We start from the raw sequence: 20115 nt of genomic DNA on the forward strand, positions 1-20115 counted from the left end.
CACTAGGCTACACCCACCCACCCCATCCCAAACCCCAATCCCCGGCACCAGGGTTGTATGGCAAAGACCGGTCCACTCATCATATGTACATTGGATATGAGTGGGATATCCACCCCGTCATGTTGTGACAGTGGGCTACCACTCCACACCCAGCATTCGCTTGACCTTGTAGTTTGAGAAAATACTTCCTCAACCAGCACGGTCGCCATGGAAACCAAAATGAACTCAAATAGTTGTCCTGCTAGCCACCATACTGAGACACAACTGTTTGGTGTTTGTTCACACGGGCCCTGTGGTTGCTGGAGGGTTGTCAAGGCAACTGTTGAACGATATCTCCCGTTGTACCACCAGTCAGCTTGAGCTCTTGATGTTAGCTCGAGTAGGAAGGACTTTAAAGTATTTTACGTGCGGCCATGTAACACCACGCTGATGTTATTTCTCATCGGATATGAGATGTTTATCTCACTGAGGGATGGATTGATGAAACTCTCTTGACATGAGGAACTAACTCAGCTGGGAAGGCTGTAGATTGGTAAATATTAACTTCATGACACAACGTTGTCGCAACGTTAGTATTACGTCATTACAACGTTATTTGACAACGTCACAACAACGTTCCCATTTCGCCTACAGTCTTAAAACAACAATTCATGGTCTGGTGACTGTTATTTCATGCATGAGCAATACGTTTACCCCTTCAGATATAAATGGAATCCCCGTAGTTTTCCATTAATTTGATTAGTAGCACATGTAGACAACATGGCTTTTTGCATTAAAAAAAAAAATTGTTCTTCTTTCATATTTTTTATTCACAGCAAATCATAGTACAATATAATACAATAATGAAAAATAACACTGGCTGTTAACTAGTACACTGTACTTGAGTTCATGGAACCAGGAACTGAATAGGTGATCTTCTTCCACTTTTAAGTTGTTGTCTCAGTCGGTGGAGACGCTGGTCAAGATCTCTGTAAGCTCGTGAGCGTGGCCGAGTTGTTGCACCATGGTCAATCTGAAGGCGAGTGATCTTGTTGGTGGATTCAGTGTTCTTGATAGCCGGTTTGAATTCAGGAATGTTCGGATGGTGTTTTCCCACAAGATTTTTCAGACCACTATAGTGCTGCATCTTCCTTTCCATCCCTGGATCACACACTTCCAGTGTGTAGCTAGCTGACGCTCCACATCCAGGCGGTATATGTGACCTGCTTGTAACACTTGAATTCCTCCCCTCGGTGACCTGACAAAATCTGCTTGCTGGAGATTAGCCATTTTCGATGACTTTCTGGCCTTTTGACTTACCCATTTTATACATGAGTATGACATCATCCTACCTCATTTTTTAACAAAGTAATGAGTAACTTTGATCTTTTAATCTTATATTAAATAGCTAATTAAAACTATGTACACAAACTGTTGTAAGTATGTCACTGCTACTTTTGATCTTCATAGCCGCGATCCTTAAGCCAATTGCTTTATATAAACACTGGTTATAAGATGACTCCATTTAAAGACAACATGATATACTTATCTTTTTACTCATACATTGTGAAACTGACATTCCTTAATTCCACTAAGTCAAGTCCATTTTCTCAATAGGGGTGCATTTTCTATTCCCTATTCGCCTAGATGTTTATTGTATGCGAAATGGGATGTAGGCGAAATGGGACTCAACCTCAGGCCGTGACGAGCCAACGCTTTAACCACTAGGCTACCCCACCGACCCCCGACTCACAGTTAGCAAAGTGAGCGTCACCTGTAACTCCACGACAATGGCGCGGTGGTGCGGTTTTAATCAGAGCGTGGTGGTTGTGATTTGATTACCTATGATTGACCATCCAGAATCGAGGAATTTCGAGTTTTAACATGGAATGTACACTCAAGAACAGCGTTTTACTATTTACAAGCTGACAAAAAGTAGTAAGAATCATGTTGGAAAAAACATTAAATCAAACCAGTTTTTACCTCCAGCCACTGAGGTTTGACCGTTTATTGATTCTTGTTGTGTGGTGATACGGAAGCTCCCTAGGGTGGGACTTGTATTAGGGAGACAACCACTCGCGGTAGACTGACTTCTCTTTTGTGAAGACTTGTTAAATATTTGGGCTAATTGATTTCAATTTTCTTCACAGTTAGAGGGCGGTAGGGTAGCCTAATGGTCAGAGCGTCCGCTCGTCAAGTTGAGGACCCGAGTTCGATTCCCCACATGGGTATAATGGTTGTGTGAAGCCCATTTCTGGTGTCCCCGGCGTGACATTGCTGGAATTATTGCTAAAGGCGGCGTAAAATCATACTTACTCACTCACTTCACAGCTTGCATCGTTAGTAAGAAAACTGCTTGAAGATGACGTGAAGATGATATATAGATGCCCCATTTCAGTCTGTGTGTAGACGCAGTGAAAGGAGTGAGAGAGTATAGTTTTACGCCGCACAGTGCTGCTGCTGCAGATGCCATACATGTTCTACTTTGGTCAAAACCACGAGCTCAGGTATGGTTGAGACGAACCAAAAAACATAATCATTCGGGATTCGAACTCACTATCGTATTTTCCACACATCGAGTGACGGCACCTCACCCCAGAAGTACGGAAGTAATTGAAGAGACACGGCGTTTGGCCACTTAGCTGCGTCCGTATTTGACTTTATTTCAAAATTGTCTTTATGATCAGGGATTACAGTATATTAAAGATAAATAAAATATATTGTTTTAATCTAAGGGGCATAACTCTATTTATCCCTGCGCCAACTGCGCGCCAGAGCATGACTACATGCACATTGATCGCCGTAACTTCCTTGTCGAGATGACGATGTTGTTTATGACATGCACGGAAGTTGCAGGACGGAAGTACCATACTGTAAGTACTAGGTATCTGTCTTAGAGTATTAATCTGTTTCTTATACCCTGTAGATTATTCAAACCCCGGCAAGGAGACGGAGGGGCGACAGTGATATGTCAAACCCGGGAAGGAGACGGACGGGCGACAGTGATATGTCAAACCCCGGAAGGGAGACGGACGGGGCGACAGTGATATGTCAAACCCCGGGAAGGAGACGGACGGGGCGACAGTGATACTAGTATGTCAAACTTAGCCGGGTCACTGTAAACTTTACTGGACTGTCGAACTTGTCACTGTGGGGAATCCCCTCGAAATGAGAAACCGAAAGAATGTGGTGTTATGTCCTAGGTGTTATGCCCGACGTGTTTCGTCCTAGGTGTTATGCCCGGAGGTATTATGTCCTAGGTGTTATGCCCGAGGTGTTTCGTCCTAGGTGTTATGCACGAGGTGTTTCGTCCCGAGGTGTTATGCACGAGTGTGTTTCGTCCCAGGTGTTATGCCCGAGGTGTTTATGTCCTAGGGGTGTTATGCCCGAAGTGATTCGTCCTATGTGTTATGCCAGAGGTGTTTCGTCCCATGTGTTATGCCCGAGGGTGTTATATCCTAGGTGTTGTTGCCCGTCGGGGCGTTATATGTCCCATGTGTTATGCCCGAGGGTGTTGCCGTCCTAGGTGTTATGCACGAGGGTGTTTATGTCCCAGGTGTTATGCCCGAGGTGTTTCGTCCTAGGTGTTATGCCCGAAGTGTTTATGTCCCATGTGTTATATGCCGAGGTGTTATGTCTTAGGTGTTATGCCGGAGGTGTTATATGTCGGAGGTGTATATCCGAGGGTGTTATGCCGGTTCTATTATGCCCTAGATGTTATATGTCGGGGGTGTTATGTCGGAGGTGTTTTAGTTGTTATGTCTTAGGTGTTCTGTCGAGAGGTGTTATGTCGGGGTGTATATGTCGGAGGTGCTATGCCGGAGGTGTTATGTCGGGGGTGTTATGTCGGAGGTGTTATATGTCGATGTGATCCAGGGCATAACTAAGTGGAAGATGGAATATTGAGTCTGGAGAGTGAGTGAGTGAGCTGGCTTTTACCCCTCTGTTAACAATATTCCAGCAATATCACGCGAGGTACACCGGAAATGGACTTCACACATTGTACCCATGTGGACAGTAAGAGAGAACCTCGTCTGTGAAGGTTACTACCGGGGCCACGTAGATCTGGACGATGCGCGTCATCTTATCCCATCTTGTAGCTGATTCTACACAGTTTGTTCAAGACATGTTTTCTTCATGCTTCTTTTCAGAAGGGACGACGGGGCTCTAGTTCAGTAGGGCAGTGTTGCTCCAAGGTCTAGTTCAATGGGGCAGTGTTGTTCCAAGGTCCATATTGACAGGCTCAACGTGGCCGGATACGTCCATGGCGGAGTGGGCCACGACAACACCGCCGACACCATCACCGGCGGAATAGCAAACGAGGGACAGCTGAACATCCAGACAATGGTAGTGTTACAGTGAAGATAGGATGTGATGGCAAGGGAATCATAGATAGTATACCACGTGTTTCTACTGACATTGGTTAAAAAGGAAACATACCACGTGATTCTGCTGACATGGGAAACACACCACATGATTCTACTGAGATGGGAAACATACCACGTGACTCTACTGACATGGGAAACATACCACGTGACTCTACTGACATGGGAACACACCATGTAAATCTACTGACATTGGAAATATAGGAAACATACCACGTGATTCTACTGACATGGGAAACATACCACGTGATTCTACTAACATGGGAAACACACCACATGATTCTACTGAGATGGGAAACATACCACGTGACTCTACTGACATGGGAAACATACCACGTGACTCTACTGACATGGGAAACACACCATGTAAATCTACTGACATTGGAAATAAAGGAAACATACCACGTGACTCTACTGACATTGGAAACACACCATGTGACTCTACTGACATGGGAAACGAAAGCACGAGACATACATCAGGTGACCGGGAACATCAGGTGTCAGCTAAGGGCATTAGACACCCGAACGCCCAAACGCCAGAAGACAGCTGGACCCTAAACTCAACCATGCAAGCTCCCGTGGGGAGAGGGAGTGTCATTCCATGATATAGACATGCTCAACCTCGAGGTGGTACGTGTGGCTGGTGATGACAAGAGAGTGCATTGTCTCCCCTTGGCGGATATAGTTGACATCAACATGAGTGACCGGATCGGCAAAACGCCGCTGATTGTTGCAGCATGGAAGGGTCGCCAGGATGTCTTTGGCTTCCTGGTTGGTAGAGGAGCTGATGAGTCGGTCACAGACGCCTATTCCAACAACATCCTTCACTGGGCGTGTCACGGAGGTGATGTGGGATGGTGCAGTATCTCGTCACTGAACGTCTTGTTGATATAGACAGCAGGGGAAGGACAGGTACACGCCCGTCATGATGGCGGCAGAACGCGGACACAAGGATGTGGTCACCTTGCTGGTGCAGGCAGGATGTAACATGTCGCATGTGACCAATGGCGGGAACAATATCCTGCATGTTACCTGCGCTTGTGGGGATATAACCACTGTTAAATATATCCTGTCCAAGAATAGTGTCAACATCAACAGCAGCGGATGAACGAGAGGACAGCGGCAATGATTGCCGCCTTGAGGGGACATAGAGCTGTGTTTGAACGTCTTGTAAGCGAAGGTTGCGACTTGTCGCCTGTAACCCACAACAACAACAACATCCTTCACGAGGCGCGTGTGTAGGTTGAGACGTGGGTATTGTCAACTACATTGTCTCCACAGATATTGTTGATATCAACAGTAGAGGTAAGTATGACAGGACGCCAGTGATGGTTGCCGCCGAGTTTGGACATATTGACGTCCTCGAGCTGCTGGTGAGGGAAGGAGGTGACGTGAATCTCCGGTCTGATGCAGGCAATACCATCCTCCATGCAGCGTGTCTTGGAGGGTACGTCAAGGTGGTGTCACACGTCCTCACGACGACACACGTCGATATCAACGCCCAGGGTATTAGGGGCGGACCCTTTGATGTTAGCGGCATGGAAGGGGCACCAAGATGTGTTTGAACTTCTTGTGAGTGCGGGAAGTGACGTGTCTCTCGTTGACGATGGCGGTAACAATATTCTTCATGTGGCTTGCCGTGGAGGACATGTTGAGTTGGTGACGTATCTCCTGTCGAAAAAATGTTGCTGACATTGACGCGACCGACAAACAAGGGTCTACAGCCATTATGATAGCGACAGAGAAAAAAAAAACACAAAGCTGTTGTGGATGTCCTTCGTCGAAGGTCAAACTGCCAAGTGATTAGACAGTGCTAGGAATGACGTACATGTAATACATTATTCTTTCATGAGGTAAGGCACCCATGAAGGTCCGGGTAAGAAGTGGTTCTCAGCAACCCAAGTTTGTAAAGGGCGACTAACGGGATCGGGTGGTCAGGCTCGTATCCCAATTACGTAGATCAATACCCATGCTGTTGATCACTGGATTGTCTGGTCCAGGCGAGATTATTTACAGGCCGCCGGTATAAACGGGCTCTTGTTGATTGCGGCGTTAAACAACAAACAACTCCATTGTGAAGACAGCCATTGCTTTTGTTAAAAAGCATCCTTAAGTAAGTGAAACAAATACGGCATTTAAAATGTTGCTTACCGTCGTGACACCTTTAATCTCCCATTGATGCTTCACCGTCGTGACACCTTTAATCTTCCATTGATGCTTACCGTCGTGACACCCTTTAATCTTGTATTGATGCTTACCGTCGTGACACCTTTAATCTTCTATTGATGCTTACCGTCGTGACACCTTTAATCTTGTATTGATGCTTACCGTCGTGACACCTTTAATCTTGTATTGATGCTTACCGTCGTGACACCTTTAATCTTCCATTGATGCTTACCGTCGTGACACCTTTAATCTTGTATTGATGCTTACCGTCGTGACACCTTTTAATCTTTGTATTGATGCTTACCGTCGTGACACCCTTTAATCTTCAATGATGCTTACCGTCGTGACACCTTTTAATCTTGTATTGATGTTACCGTCGTGACACCTTTGATCTTCCATTGATGCTTACCGTCGTGACACCTTTAATCTTCCATTAATGCTTACCGTCGTGACACCTTTAATCTTCCGTTAATTCTTTTTCCGTCGTGACACCTTTAAATCTTCCATTGATGCTTACCGTCGTGACACCTTTTAATCTTGTATTGATGCTTACCGTCGTGACACCTTTAATCTTGTATTGATGCTTACCGTCGTGACACCTTTAATCTTCTATTGATGCTTTCTACCGTCGTGACACCTTTAATCTTCTATTGATGCTGCTTACCGTCGTACACCTTTTAATCTTGTATTGATGCTTACCGTCGTGACACCTTTTAATCTTGTATTGATGCTTACCGTCGTGATACACCTTTAATCTTCCATTGATGCTTACCGTCGTGACACCTTTAATCTTCCGGTGATGCTTACCGTCTACGACGTCTTTAATCTTCCATTGATGCTACCAGCTGGCGACACACCTTTAATCTTGTATTGATGCTTACCGGTCGTGACACCTTTAATCTTGTGCATTGATTGATGCTTACCGTCGCGAGGACACCTTTAATCTGCAATGACGCTTGCTGTCGTGAGCACCTTTAATCCTTGTATTGATGCTTACCGTCGTGACACCTTTTAATCTTGCATTGATGCTTACCGTCGTTGCCAATCTTTAACTTTGTATTGATGCTTACAGTCGTGACACACCTTTAATCTTGTATTGATGCTTACCACCCGTCGTGACACCTTTAATCTTCCATTGATGCTTACCGCCGTGACACCTTTAATCTTCCATTGATGATTACCGTCGTGACACCTTTACAACCTTGCATTGATGCTTTTCACCGTCGTCCATTACACCTTTTTAATCTCTATTGATGCTTTACCGTCGTGACACCTTTAATCTTGTATTGATGCTTACCGACGTGACACTTTGATCTTCCATTGATGCTTTTACCGTCGTGACACCTTTAATCTTCCATTAACGCTCACCGTCGTGACACCTTTAATCTCTTCCGGTTAATTCTTCCGCCCGTCGTGACACCTTTTAATCTTCCATTAATGCTTACCGTCGTGACAACTTTAATCTTGGTATTGATGCTTACCGTCGTGACACCTTTAATCTTGTATTGATGCTTTACCGTCGTGACACCTTTAATCTTGTATTGATGCCACCGTCGTGACACCTTTAATCTTGTATTGATGCTTTTACCGTCGTGACACCTTTAATCTTGTATTGATGCTTCACCGTCGTAACACCCTTTAATCTTGTATTGATGCTTACCGTCGTGACACACCTTTAATCTTCCATTGATGCTTCACCGTCGTGACACCTTTAATCTTCCATTGATGCTTACCGTCGACAACACCTTTTTAATCTTGCATTGATGCTTCACGTCGTCGTGACACCTTTAATCTTCCATTGATGCTTTACCGTCGTGACACCTTTAATCTTCCATTGATGCTTACCGTCGTGACACCTTTTTAATCTTGTATTGATGCTTTACCCGTGACACCTTTAATCTTCCAGTGATGCTTACCGTCGTGACATCTTTTTAATCTTGTATTGATGCTTACCGTCGTGACACCTTTAATCTATTGATGCTTACCGTCGTGATACCCTTTAATCTTCTATTGATGCTTACCGTCGTGACACCTTTAATCTTCCATTGATGCTTACCGTCGTGACACCTTTAATCTATTGATGCTTACCGACGTGACACCTTTTAATCTTCTATTGATGCTTACCGTCGTGACACCTTTAATCTTTGTTCAGTTAGTCTAGAGGGTGTGTCATGGAGTAAGTGGGAGTGACTTGTTTACTGAGCTACAAAACATGGGCTGAGCTGTTTACGTGAGTTGTGTATCCATGATACGTGTCAGGTATGTTTGTTTCTGGAGAAGGGGAGTTCACTAACATTGCCGCTGAGTTGTCACTTAACTGGGGGAACTGGAGGTAGCAAGCCTCGTCTCTGTATGGCTCAACAATGTCCAGGAAACGTTAACGAGCTCATACTTTGGCCTCCTGCATGAACGTTTCTACAAAATGAAGTGCGTTGTAATTAAACTGAATGATGACGGCGCCTTAGCAGAACCAGCAGGTATGTATCTATGATTCCAGGCTATATAAAATGCCCTTTGGACTGGCAAATTGACGATCTTACATTCATTCTTTAATTTGGGATTCTTTAATTTATGAAGTATTTTAACGTTACTTTCAATACATTAAAACTAAACAGTCAGATCTTCTTTATACTCGTTATTGGTTGTGTTGTCAGTGAGATACCAGTCACGTGACCACAACATTGGTTGTGTTTTCAGTGTGAGATACCAGTCACATGACCACAACATCGGTTGTGTTGTCAGTGAGATACCAGTCACATGACCACAACATTGGTTGTGTTGTCAGTGAGATACCAGTCACATGACCACAACATTGGTTATCATTGATCGTACACTGAACAACATACGTGATCATACCTCGTACTTCCTGAGCATAATAGACAGTACGTGGGATTCTGAACCCACGAACAGCAGTATCCCGCCAGCTCAACCATAATACCAACTCACCTGTGTGGATCGATGATATCAACACTTGATTGTCTGGTCAAGAGTCGATTATTTACAAACATCTGCCTTGTCGAATTTTTATTACTGAGTGCCGACTTTACTCAAAATACAACAACAACAATTTCCCTGAAAATGCCATGGATTCATGCATCCCAACTATGATGCTACTTTGTTATCATTTAAACCCCTTGAAGATCTGGGTTAGAATTGATCTTCCGTAACCCATGCTTGTCGTAAGGAGGCGACTAACGAGATCGGGTGGTCAGGCTCGCTGACTTGGTTGACACATGACATCGTATCCCAATTGCGTAGATCGCGTAATTGTGTTGATCACTGGATTGTCTGGTCCAGACTCGATTATTTGCAGACCGCCGCAATACATAACTGGAATATTGCTGGGCCCGGCGTAAAACTAAACTCACCACCGTTATCCTTTAATAAATACAATGTATGCTGGATATATTACACTTGCCAAAGACGTCACCGTAACATTTGAATATTGCTTGAGTGAGGTAATTAGCAGATGCACTGTACATAACGAGACGTCGTTTTCGCCCGTTATAGGATTGATTCTCTTAGTTGTTTTCAGGTCGGGTTACGACATCCTAAGTGTTTGTTTCAACTGCATATTAACACTGTATATTATAATATGTGGCAGTCTGCCATACATACCCTTGAACAAATATATCCAAAGAAAGCCTATGCAAATCTAGAATATGTGGTAAGTCTAGATTTCCAGTTTCAGGAATTGATATAAACATATTAAGCAACAAATTGACTATGAAATGTACTTAAATGTTTAAAATAATCCCATTAGACAAATTGTTACCACCTTTACAACATCGCCACATAAATTACAAATTGAAGTTGGAAGATACCATAATGTACCGAGGGAAGAAAGAATATGTGTCCATTGTTTATCTTTAAATCTTAATCGTAAACAAGACGATACAATTTCATTCATTGTAAAATAGTAAACCATTGTAAAATTTGGTAAATATTTAATACATTGTAAACAAATGATAAGTCCTCATGCTGCTCATCATATGGGGCGGTGGGGTAGCCTAATGGTTAAAGCGTTCGCTCGTCACGCCGAAGGCCCGGGTTCGATTCCACACATGGGTACATTGTATGAAGCCCATTTCTGGTGTCCCCCGGCGTGATATTGCTGGAATATTGCTAAAAGCGGCGTAAAACAAAACTCACTCACTCACTGCTTATCATGCCCATGTACATATTTGTACTCAATTTCAAGACGAGGAGCCAGCTGGTTCAAGACTTAATAAAGTCTATGTTCTGTTCTGTTCGGTAAAAGTAAAGGATATTATAAGACGCTTTATCCTGTTGTGCCTCAGTTCATTTATAATGTTTTTATGCAGTCATCTGAGATTCCGTTGAAGGTGATGTACTCCGATACTCCTGAAGTAGCCAACCTGGCTGGTATAGGTGTCGCGATATACATATCATGACTCGGTGCGTCCAGCACCGATGTACGATATACATCCCATGAGTCTGTTTGTAAGTCAATGCTCTGACTCCAAGCTGAGGCTAGAATACTCCAAGATGGTAAACACAGAGCCTTCATATCTGTAAACTTACTGCAGAAGTACTGACGTGTTCCAAGCCTCGGATCTACCAGCTCCAACTGCTTCAACTTTCAGATTATTCTTATTATCCTTTTCCCATTTTGACTAAATCCATGGTTCAAAACAGTCACGTGTAAAGAGTCACGAGTCACGTGATTCCGTACGCGAATTGAAATTCCAGCATACATTGCCAACTCTGTTTGAGAAATACGCATCATCCCGGAAAGCGCACGGAAAATCTCCCAATCAACACGCTTGTTAGCTGGAAAAGGCATACAACATGTAAGTTCACTGAAAACGCGATTCACAGTACTGACTGACTGAGTTTTGGTTTAACGCCGCTTTTAGCAATATTCCAGCAACATCACGGCGGGGGACACCAGAAATGGGCTTCACACATTGTACCCATGTGGGGATTCCAACCCGGGTCCTCGGCGTGGCATGTTCCCATTTCGCCTACATCGATGTTGTGACAAAAAATCAAAACAAATAATGTTCTCATAGTTAGGAAATAAACTTATATTTCACTCCGTCCGATATTCCAGAAAGTCACTATTCTTCTCACATAGTTTTCGTCTCCGATCCACGTGGAGTAAGCTAAATCAATTCAAGGTCTCATCTGTTTATAGAAATTCTGAAATATTTAAGACATGGTTTTACAGACACTCATTTGAATTAATTTTGATGTTTGGAGATTGCGTGATAGGCAACTGCTGACACTGACAATATTTCCGTTTGGATAAAAAGATATTACTCCTCGAATATTTTGCAACAGATACTGCACTGTACTGTTCATAGGCCTTCAGATTGTGCTTTTGAAACTTTTAAAACATCCTAAAATGTGTGACAAATTTAAGAATATCTAATCGCGAATGCAACCATATCCACCACTTTGTTCTTGAATTTAACAAGTTTTCCTATTTCCGTCGACCCTAACCGAAATCAGCTCGCTGTCAGATTTGTTTACATTGTGTCGCCTGTCTCATTTCAGGTTTATGGTGTACCAACTCAATGCCTATTAGTGACTAAAACGTGAAGCAAAACAATTTTGTAGTTACAAGAATTGTCCGTGTTTATAACACGTGACAAAATCCTAAACTGCTATTTGTTGTCATCTATTGGTAATGCTTTTGCACATGTGCGAAAGTGTGTAAATTCGTGTAAATTCTCACCTTCGAGCAGACGTAGGTTTCGTGAACGACGGTGCCGACATTTAACTGATCGTTAGGCCTATCGCATTCCTTGATCCGCCTCAATTTTTGTCTTGATCGTAATGGTTTTGGTAAAGGTACACATCAAATCATAGCAATATGTAATAGATATAGCGAGTGTAAATGGCTATAATTCAAAGCACATCGCTTCGAGGCATCGTTTGACCCCGGAAATAAGTCTGATAAATCAACACAGGGCGCCCGGCCTGTTGATTGGCAAAATTGACGCATGCGCCAGTTTTGATTGACAGACTGGATCGGTCTATTTAGAACGATTGACAGAATCAAATGCTTTACGGAAATCAACAAAAGCTACATATAGTTTACGCTTACGACGGGATAGACATTTCTGGGCTAGTGCAAATAGTGTAAAGATATGATCTGAAGTTGAATATTTCTTTCTAAAACCTGCTTGTGATTCGGGAATTTTATCTGTCATACTTGCCCATTTAGTGGGTCTGTTATTTAGAACAGATGTAAAGACCTAAAATACTCATACGGGGAAGTTCCTCTATAATTAACTGGATTGGTGACATCACCTTCTTATGTAAGGAACAGTAATTGATCGCGCCCAACAACGGGGAAAATACCATTTTCAAACAACTTATTAAAACACTTATTCAAAAGGGCATGATAACAAACTCTGAACTTTTTAAGCATTTCCACCACGACGACGGGGTCAAGACCGGCTGATTTTCCATTTTCAAATGCAATAACGCTTCTGATATTTCATTACCTGTTATGGGTGAGTCTAATACAAGAGTGATTCGACGTCTGACATATCTGCAGTTAAAATATCTGGTGTTGCATCATCCCGCAAAGGGCAATCATCAAAAGAATCATTAAAAACAAAGTCATTATGAAATACATTTTAAAATGATTTAACCATTCCGCTTTCGGAAATACATTTTTTCGTGTTGGTCGACTTTTTAAATATCAGATTTGTTTCCAAAATGACGTCTGGCTTTTAGTTGCCTTTGTTAAGTTATCAACATTTCGTTTACTCATGTCCGATTTAAATCTTCTACAGCAGTTTCTGTATATATTTCGTTCAATATAGTTTCTATTGATATCGTACGTTTACGTCTAAATGTCTTTAGAGATTTTCGTGCTGCCCGTCGTGCAGCCTTTACACTCAGCATTTAAAGGTGGATTGTTTCGCGGCGGTGCGCTTGACACACGTTTCTTCATACAGCTTGCAGAATCTAAAATCATACTTACAAAATCATCAATAGCATCTTCTATATTAATATCAAGTTGATTAAACACCGTCAGCGGGCTGTGTATACCTCGCACTGCCGCACTGGGTAACGTCGCGTTTTAATAAACATGAAATACATTGTACAACATTCTTATTTCTGTACACAACATTGTATAACGCTCAATTTGAGTCGGTTGCCTTCCAACAGAATTAGGAGATTTGGATCCCCTAAAGAGGAATCCAAAACAACTTGCAACAAAAACCAGATTAATTGTTTTGTTTCTAATTCAAACATACTTTATAAATCACATACTAAAGTTTTAAGAAATCCGAAGTAGGGAACATTCTCAAATTTAAGGGTAATCATTATGCCTATATTTATATTTCTTGTAAAAGCGAACACGTGTTTCATTTAAAAAATACCTTGAAACTATATATTTTAAGCATTATATCCAGTGTAAGGTTATATAATTCTATCTTTAACATGCATATGGAATTATTATGATATTTTAGTTTTGACAGAACAAATAACTGTAACATAGTTGATGTTTGCCTCCCTCGGTCAGTCCCCGGTCAATCCCTGGTCAGCCCCCTGACTTTGTCAACAAATCAATATGCAGGATGGAAACTGCTGTGAAGTAAACAACCATGACGGCGATGGCACATTAATGTCTGTATACTAAGTGTGACCTGCGATAAATCCGTGGTCAGTCCCCTGAATGTGTCAACAGGCAGCAAGGAACTGTTAGTCCACCACAACGGCAATGACACTTTTATGTTTGGACACTACTTGTGACCGGTGATAAAACATAATTCATGAGCAATTAACACTAACGTTTCTGGCATACGTCCAGCTGGCTGAACCATTAATTTTGACCAAGGGAGTATATAAGGGAAGGTGGCCAGACAGAAAGCAGAGAAGGAGAGAGAGGAGACAGAGAGAGATCTGGACGGCAGCAGCAGAGACAGCAACCACACCAGCTGATCACAGCAAACAGGTTAAGGACTGTCCCATGCCGCCCGACTGCCAAGCCGCTGCTGATGTGACGAAATAAACAAGAATTTATCCATCTCTACCTCTTTGTCGTTCCTTACTTTGTTACATAACTGAAGGGTTATAAAAGTTTTCTCATAATGACCTCCGAGGGATGTAGAACTTTTCATAAAATGATAATTTACAAAAGGAAATTTCGGATAAATGATAGCAGAATTTATTATTTTTTCTTTGTTTTAAATAAAGTGTACATGTTAATACTCATGTTTTTGTTACATAACAGAAATTGTACTTTTAAATCGTCTCACGCTCTAATTATCTTGGCCTATATGTTATTTCAGTAAATCCAAAACGTACTGCCTCGCCATTGTTGGAAGAGTCATCCATCTAAGATTGTTACTTTTCTACTTAAATAGCAACATCGAAGTACGAATGTGGCAGGTGTTCCCGATTAGCTCAGACTGCTTAAAGGATTATTTTACTGTAGAAATGACAGTTTCCATCAGATATCGTGATGAGAATCTGGCTGCGACCACATGTGTTTCAGTGTCAATGTTCTTTTCTCATTAGTCATAAAAAGAACATCGGGTAACGGACATCGGACATGGACTGACTGACTGAGTTTAGTTTTACGCCGGCAATATTCCAGCAATAACGGCGGACAGAAATCGGACATTGTGCCCGAATCGAACCTGGGTCTTCGGTGTGACGAGCCAACGACATACCCCACCGCCCCTCACATCGGACATGGAGGTAACGGACATCGGACAACGGGAAGTGAAAGATGAAAGTGACATGGCCCAGTATTGACGTGATACTGTACTGCCTTAATAATGCATCAAGATCATACTCGTGTACTATTGCCCGGAGTACGTACAACTAGTTTCAATCAAAATCGTTGAAAGGTTTCCAGGAGCAGCATATCTGTCTATCAAACTTGTTTTCAATCACACCTAAGACGAGTGTGGGGTGATTCAAACATGCTGGTTGAGCCATGTGTACTTATTGTCAAACAGGACAGTTTATATCAAGTAAGGTTCCCATTGTACCAAAAGAAAGGGTTGAGACAAATGATGACCGTCGATAAATGGAACTAATGTAGATTTTTTTTGTTTATTTATATCCATGTATTTATACACATACACTAGACACACAAAAGAAACGTTACCCTCCTACCTTTATGAATTACTGAAAAACTATCAAAGATATTTTATAAGTTTTTTAGTTTACAAGAAAGCTTAACAACACAACTTTATGCAACTCACAAAAGAAATTCTCAAATGCATTCATACTCTGGGGAAATGCATATGTTTCATTTGAACACTTTCTAAATGGCATTGTCTAATCATAGCTTTCGGCCGTTGGAGCCGTGCCAATTTACACTTATCAGAGGGGTACACAAAGTCCGCAGTCTAGACTACCAGTTGTCCGACTTTCGATTTTTGTGGAAGTCGCGGTGGCTGAGTGGGTTGGGCGGCTGACTTTGTGTGCTGGCGATTTGGTGCCTGACTCTGAGGGTGTGGGTTCGAATCCCTGATGGAACTCAATTCAAAAAGTACGAGAATTAGTACTTTACTAAGAAAGTGTAATCCCAAATATAACATATGTTGCTATTAAACTTTGTCAGTGTAGGTATCACCGCCATATATAAGACAAACAATGTGCGCTGTGGTCAAACAACGGGCTCAGCTAGCTGATTAAAAACAAGGGCTCCTGCCCTGGGCGCGAGATGAACAGATAATAGGCGCCTCTCGGGTAATCTCGAAGTAATTAATTACGGCCCGTTATTATTCCTTTATGAATTTATAAGAAATAAAAGAGATTTTAATGGTAACATCACAACTACAGATATGAGAAAACAATAAAGTGGCAGAAAAAAATAACGTCTTAATTAGGAATGTTTACAGAGTTTTCCGAGCCGGACGGAATCTGTCGCAGATAACGTGAGCAAATACGTGTGACAACTACTCTACACGACTATACTGTCTCACAAACCAATCATCGCGCCATTGTAACACGGTTAATGAAAGGAAGAACAAATCCACATCGAGCTTTACGGTCATCGTATCCATAAGCGTTTACCCCCTTGATGCCATAGGGCCATATATGTCCAGGGTATTAAACTTCACTTTTAACTCGAATAATATATCACAGACATCACAATCACAAATACACCATGCAGTTTGGACATCTGGGGAATTTTCCTGTATCATGTAACACCAAGTGGCATCTGAGGTAAAGCAGACATTTGTGGAAATGATCTGTGAAAATTAGGTACACCTAAATCATAGGTACACCTACAACATGAAATCGCCATTCAGTATTTCGTGTATGTTTGAAGTGTAAATTTCAGATATTTCCTCATATTTTAACAATAGAACTTTAGTGATCCCTGATGTCTGTTTGTCATGAAATCAGCAAAGGTTACACTGAAAGGTCGCTGATAACCCTAGAATCGGCTGTGATGTTTTGGAAAATACACGAACACGAACGCCGAAGTGAGCCATCCGCCATATTGGATAGTGTTTACAAACTCACGTGTCGTCCGGCCATGAGACACCTATTACGTCAGGTATATACTTCACGCTCAGCTGCGACAAATACATCACAGGATTTCTCATACATTTTAGAATCAAACAACAAAAGGTGTTTGTCATCAATAAACGTGTCTAAATATACTTGGTGTGAAAACGATGGTTGCGCTCATAAGACTTGGCTGGAATGAAATATGAAAGAGAAAACCAGATTTTACACGGTGTAGTTATCTCTCGAAATTTAAGACATCATTCGTCTATTTGTTGCATGCATTGTCTCTGTACTTTTAGAATATGCACAGGGAGAGTTTTGTAGGAGGACGTTGGAAATTTACTAAAATAGATACATGACAATGATTTCGTGAATTCAAACAAAATTGTCCAAGTTACCGTCCTGAATGACGTCATGACCGACGCAAAATCACGCACAACAACAACGGTATTTGCGGTATTAATATTTCTGACTACTTCTCTTGTTTGCAATTAAACACAAATGACAATACGCAGATAATCATTGGTTATTTTTTTCTGATCACTTACATCACGCCTTTTATGTTCAAACGATCCCTGAATCAAGGGAAGGTCCCTCGCAAAATGTAAACAAATCGGTCATCCGTAGTGATGTCATAGCCAACATTGTTGTACATATTTGGCAGTTTGAGGTGGAAGTCGGTTGAATCAGAGTAAAACACAAACATTCCATCCGACTGCTCACAGTTTCAGTGTTATAATGTATATTTTCATCTTTTAAATATTATTTGGGCGAAACTGAATTCATTATCTAGATCATTATTCATGCGTGGATATAGGCAATGCGATTTGTATGTTTTGAAAGCTTTTCCTTGTTTTACGCGAGAAATTGAGTCATCAAGCGTAGTACGCCATATTTATTACCTTTACACAAATGTTAGAAGATAAAACGTTGGCGTATCTGCAACATGTACTTCAGTTCCTGTGATGTGCAATATTCAATAGACATCAATTTTAACTTAATCTTATGTGTAAAGCTTACAATGATAATTTAAGAAAATGTTTGATATGTTTTATCAAATGTATATGCACACAGTTTTAAAGGAATTGTCTTGGTTATGGAATTTGTTTATGCCGTTTTATAGACAGAACAATATTGTATGATGACTGGCCAGGTGCACGCTTGACAATCGTTTTATCATGTACTCGCCATGTTTTCTATGATATAATCAATTTATTATTATTATTTGATAATATTGTGATGTTGTGATGACAATAGACAGTAACTATATTTCGACAAGAATTTAAAACATATATCATATATCTTCCTTCGGCCAAACCTTACATTATTCTGATAGTCCCAAACACAAGGAGCTCTTTTTCTTTCATTGTATACTTGAGATTGTTGGTTTAGTTTGTTGGTTTACGCCGTACTCAGCTATATTCAAGCTATAGATATACATATGGCGGCGGTCTGTCAATAATCGAGTCTGGACCAGACAATCCAGTTAGCAGCAACATGAGCAGCGAACTACGCAGTTGCGATACGACGACATGTGTCACTTCCGGGGACTCACGTGATCCATCAGCAATACGGGGGATATTGTGAGTGATTGGGTCGGGGTAAACACTTGCAGCATGGACAGGGAAGGCTCCAGTATTTCTATCATGGCGACAACACGAAAAGAAAAATGTTCAGGATGTATCTGAGATCTGAAATATGTACCATGAAATCCTGCATCTACGACAGTGACAGTGACATCACCGAAACGATTGATGTTTTTTTTTGTTTTTGTTTTTTTCTTTGTTGTTTAACGCCGCACCCAGCAATATTCCAGCTATATGGCTGCGGTCTGTAAATAATCGGGTCTGGACCAGATACTCCAGTGATCAATAGCATGAGCATCGAGCTACACAATAAGGTGAAATGTGTCATAGAACTCGGTTAATAATGGTGCAAAATAAAGAAAAACTGCGTCTAATATTTCTACAAGAACTGACTTACATATTGGATAGGGCCACCCATTTCGCTATTACGTGATGTCACATTTTGTGTAATTTCAACATTTCTCGTAATTTGTGATTCTGCCAAAACGTATGCAGTTACAATGTGGATATAGGAATAAAATGGTTCATCGTGAACGAAAACTCAGAAAAAAGTGTCCTTATCCACAGTCCATTCTCTCCAAATGACCTCAGTTACATTGGGGGTGGCCGGGTAGCCTAATGGTTAAAGTGTCCGCTCGTCACGCCGAAGACTCGAGTTCGATTTCCCACATGGGTGCAGTGTGTGAACACCCAAAAGCAGCGTAAAACCACACCCACCCACTTATTACTTATGAGCCATGACGTCAACTAAAATGTTGATAATTTCAGTAATTTCATTACACTTAAACATACGCTTGAAGAACTGTCGCACAGTGCGGTTATCTGTGTACGATAAAAGCGGCGAAATGTACTGTTTTTAACGCATAACAAAACTTCAGACAAGATTTAGCAGTGTCTATTTTTCAAACCGCGTATAAGCATTTGCACTTGAGTTTACATAAGACAGGAAATGTAATATTCTACATTTCTGTGTAATTTTATAACTGTAGGTAGATCCAGTGACGCGAGAACGATGTTCGACTTGTCAGATCTTATGGAAATGTGCGTCAGAAAATAAAACTTTGGCATCCAGGGGTTTAACCAGTTGTAGTTTTCAAACCGACTAAGTATTTGACTTGAATTTATATACCCTCGGATAGGAAATTTAACTTTCTATATTTCTGTGTAATGTTTGTAGCCGTAGGTCGATCCAGTGCCACGCGAGCAAACATTTTCGCTGTACTTTCACTTTTTAGAATTTATTAAAATGTGCGTCAGAAACAAATCTCGGCATTCAGGGGACTAGTGTAAGACCCTGGCCGCAATGCCGTGACGTCATCAGTAGTGTGACGTCACTGTCAGTGTACGTTGAGCGCCAAATCACTGGCGAACCGCTGCACTCTGAGGTCACAGAGTGCAGCGAGATGTAAACAAACCGTTTGTTGTTGTCTAGTTTGTGATTAATTACAAACTAATGAACATAAACATGTCATGACAAATGATTTACGTAGAATTATATTACGAAATGCCGTGTTAATATACCAATTACTTAGGAT

At 41.6% G+C, this 20115-nt stretch overlaps 1 protein-coding gene and 1 long non-coding RNA gene across 2 annotated transcripts; both read left to right on the forward strand.

Moving 5' to 3' along the window:
- The first annotated feature begins 2753 nt into the window (after nucleotides 1-2753).
- Nucleotides 2754-4402, forward strand: LOC124289612. Its single transcript, XR_006901712.1, has 2 exons — nucleotides 2754-2852; nucleotides 4131-4402. It is a non-coding gene; the product is annotated as an uncharacterized LOC124289612 (long non-coding RNA).
- Nucleotides 4403-4976: 574 nt separating this feature from the next.
- LOC124289592 (serine/threonine-protein phosphatase 6 regulatory ankyrin repeat subunit C-like) lies at nucleotides 4977-5929 on the forward strand. The gene is made up of 2 exons (XM_046726177.1): nucleotides 4977-5208; nucleotides 5646-5929. The coding sequence occupies exons 1-2, from the start codon at nucleotides 4977-4979 to the stop codon at nucleotides 5927-5929; spliced, it is 516 nt and encodes a 171-aa protein (XP_046582133.1).
- Nucleotides 5930-20115: the final 14186 nt, after the last annotated feature.

Source organism: Haliotis rubra, unplaced genomic scaffold, assembly GCF_003918875.1.
Source record: "Haliotis rubra isolate DU_JTF1 unplaced genomic scaffold, ASM391887v1 Scf444, whole genome shotgun sequence".
Lineage (NCBI taxonomy): Eukaryota > Metazoa > Mollusca > Gastropoda > Lepetellida > Haliotidae > Haliotis > Haliotis rubra.

Coding starts and splice junctions, on each gene's coding strand:
- LOC124289592 (XM_046726177.1), top strand. CDS start 4,977: ATGCTCAACCTCGAGGTGGTACGTGTGGCTGGTGATGACAAGAGAGTG. Junction 5,209..5,645: donor TCACTGGGCGTGTCACGGAG/GTGATGTGGGAT, acceptor TTGTCTCCACAG/ATATTGTTGATATCAACAGT.